General features: G+C 34.2%; 1 protein-coding gene across 1 annotated transcript; it reads left to right on the top strand.

The window, feature by feature from the left end:
* The first annotated feature begins 1,339 nt into the window (after window positions 1–1,339).
* Window positions 1,340–2,278, top strand: LOC137012759 (olfactory receptor 52N2-like). The gene has a single exon (XM_067376187.1). The coding sequence runs from the start codon at window positions 1,340–1,342 to the stop codon at window positions 2,276–2,278; it is 939 nt and encodes a 312-aa protein (XP_067232288.1).
* The last annotated feature ends 1,129 nt before the right edge of the window (window positions 2,279–3,407 follow it).

Here is a 3,407-nt window from a genome sequence, read left to right as displayed (position 1 = left end):
GATCCCATGACGAGCTGCAAGCAAAATTGCAATTAAAATGGCTGTTTTCGGAGTGTTCTCCTCATAGCAGTTAAGATTGCTGTTATTTGCTCAGAAATTTACTCTCAATAGAGGTGAATTGGAAAGAGTGATCGCTGCACAACCACTCAGCTCCGAAGCAAAAGTATGAATGAAGTGAGTATGCCGGTCATATTTATACCCGTTTGTGCTGGGTAGGTGTGGTGCGGCATGTAAATGTCACTGGCCAATCTCGATTGGTTCATTTTGTACCACTTGGAGGAGATTGGGCTCCCAGACGAGACCCCATTACGTCAGTATCTACGTAACATCAAGCGTGACTGAATGGAAACTAAGGGTTAGTATCCTTTCCTGCTTCCCTGTGAAAATACGACTGTACACTGTACACTGTTCAGACAGAACTCATTTGTTGAGATCAGTGTTGTATGAAATATACATTACTCATATTTAAGTATGTAAAAGTACCTTTCTGGGGAAAAAAGTGCAACTTAGATTAGAAAAGTACCTTTTTTTATTTTTATTATTATTATTATTATTACAGTTTAAATGTTTTGTAAACATTCAGTCTACAAAAAAATATATTTTGGTAATACAATTTAATTTAAAAAATGGCACAATATACACAAAATGTGCTATGGCCAAATTACTTCATAAGCAAATTTCTTCATAATATATCTGCCAAAATTTCAGAAAACAGCTCTATCTTGTGGTTATAACCAACATTCTAGAATTAGTAGTGTTTAACAACACAACACAAACACACACACACACACACACACAAAATCAACAGCTTTACTACTCATGGCAACAGATGATATCAGTTTTCCCTGTTGGGTTGATGAAAGAGAAAACTCATATAAACCCCACATTAAAAGGTAAGGGCCATTAAACTTTTATTCAGAGAACTCAAGCAAGTAATACAGTTTAACTTAATAATTAGAGGGAGAATATTATTGAGACTAAGGCAAGATGCAGCATTTACATTTATTAAGTAACATTATTGTATATAGACTGCTATCAAATTAAATTACTTTACATAGTGAACTTTTTGTTAGTACATTTATAAATCAGGTATTTGTCAACACATATGTGTAAACTAGTTTATTAATTTATGTAGTGTTAGCAAAAAATTAAATATTGATGTCATGTCATGTCATGTCATGTACTGCAGCAACAGCAAGCAAAGTATGTTGTAAAACAATGGCAGAACATTAGTTTATAGCGTGCAGTATATCCAATTAAATAATTCAAGTAATGTATATTATTAATCAAAGTGACATCTGTTTGTTACTCTGTTTGCAGGATTTGTGTAAAGCAGCTAATGGACAACCTGACATTTAGAAACAGCATTCTCCTTGTAGAAGGACTCAAAGTTACGCATCAGTCCTCTTACCTTGTTTTCATTGTGCTTTTTTTGGCTTATATGTTTGCAATGGTATCAAACATTACACTTATATTTCTGATTTCATCAGAGAAGAATCTGCATGATCCTATGCATTTTCTGTTCTGTAACTTGCCAGTTAATGATATAATAGGGACCACTGTCATTTTGCCACGCTTAATGCAAGACATTTTAAGAGAAACCTCAGAGCGCTATATAACATATGTGGAGTGTGTTATTCAAGCTTATTTTGTGCATGTATTTACAGCAGCATGTCACTATGTGCTGATGATCATGGCTTTTGACAGATATGTGGCTATATGTAATCCATTGCGATACACAACTATAATGACCAATAAAATGGTAGTTAAATTATCAGCATCAGCCTGGGGGCTGTCAGTACTCATGGTGACAATTATGTTGGGCCTTACTGTGCGTCTGCCTCACTGCAGATCTATAATTGAAAACCCTTTCTGTGACAATGCCTCACTATTTAAACTGTCCTGTGAAAATGCAAGTATTAATAACGTGTTTGGAGTTGTTTATTCCATAACTGTAGCCTGCCTGTCAGCTGTATCTATATTTATAACATATGTCAATATTGCTACTGTATGTATAAGGAGCAAAAACAAAGCACTCAACAGCAAAGCCATAAAAACCTGCAGCACTCATTTAGCTGTTTATGTAATCATGTTTGTTTCTGGAGCCATTTTTATTTTCCTTCATCGTTTTCCTGAATACTCTGAAAGTAGAAAACTAGGTAGTATACTGTTTCACATTGTACCACCAGGATTAAATCCCTTAGTATATGGTTTACAAACCAAAGAGATAAGACAAAAGATTGTTAAAGTTTGGTGTAGAAAGACAGGGTATTCTTGAATTTATTATGCATTTTTACAACATAAAATGTATTGGCTTTTTTTTTTTTTTTTTTTTTTTTGATGTATGCTAATCTTACAGTTGATTTTAAGTGGAAACATATGTAGCCGCCTTTAAGACAAATATGAGCATATAAGCACTGGGACGTTATTACTGGTACGTTATCACATAAACAATACTAAGATGAAAGTGATTTAACCCTTGGGGCTCTGGAGGAGTTTTGACATGCCCTGACATTTGTGCTTTTTGAGTTGCTTATAAACATATGAATGGCAAAAGTGTCATTAGACTGTATTCAGCACAAACTATGCTACCATAATATGTGAGCAACATGTATGTACATGTTTGTATTGAGAGAATAACATTTATGTGTGGTTATTGAAAAAACTAAAGAATTAAGTCACTGAAATAAGGCTACAAAACAAATACTGAATATATGTCCACAAGACTTCTGGTTATTGGAGGGTGAAGCCTAGAATTTTTGCTTTAAAATGTGAAAATCATCCTGCCTACTCATTGACATAAAATAATTTATTGATTTAAATTTTGTAAGACACTTTTTGTTTAGAAAAACAGTATGTGTGGAGGTATGAATAATCTTGAATAATGCTGTAATTCACACCTGAAGAGACAAAAGACCCGCATAATGAGCTGAATAATGAGCCTTTCAGTCAGGTATGTGAGAAGAATGTGAGGAGTGAGAACAAAGTAGTTTATTTTGTAGTTTATTTAGAATATAGTTAACAATATAAATGAGAGTCAAAGGCACATTTTGAGTACACAGTTTTACCTGGAAATAAATCCTTTTCAGAGATATTTTAACATCATTTACTTGGTATTCCAAGGTGTTTGGTGTTTCTATGCACTGAAAAAAACAAAAACAAACCTTTCCTGCTTCCAGTCAGTGATCTCACCATCATATTCATGCAGATCCAATGTGGGCCAATATCTGGTCACTATGATTCTGTTACAGTTGCTGGTATAGTAATCACATGACAAGGAGATAGAGTCAGAATAAGTCTTTACTAGGCGATAAACAGGAATCCACAGGAACATACACCAACTTAGTACGAACAATACAGGACAACACAAGACTAGAAACACAGGGTATATATACACGGGATAACAA

This window comes from Chanodichthys erythropterus, chromosome 22 (assembly GCF_024489055.1).
Source record: "Chanodichthys erythropterus isolate Z2021 chromosome 22, ASM2448905v1, whole genome shotgun sequence".
Classification (NCBI taxonomy): Eukaryota; Metazoa; Chordata; class Actinopteri; order Cypriniformes; family Xenocyprididae; genus Chanodichthys; species Chanodichthys erythropterus.
This window is presented reverse-complemented; position numbering and strand designations above follow the sequence as displayed.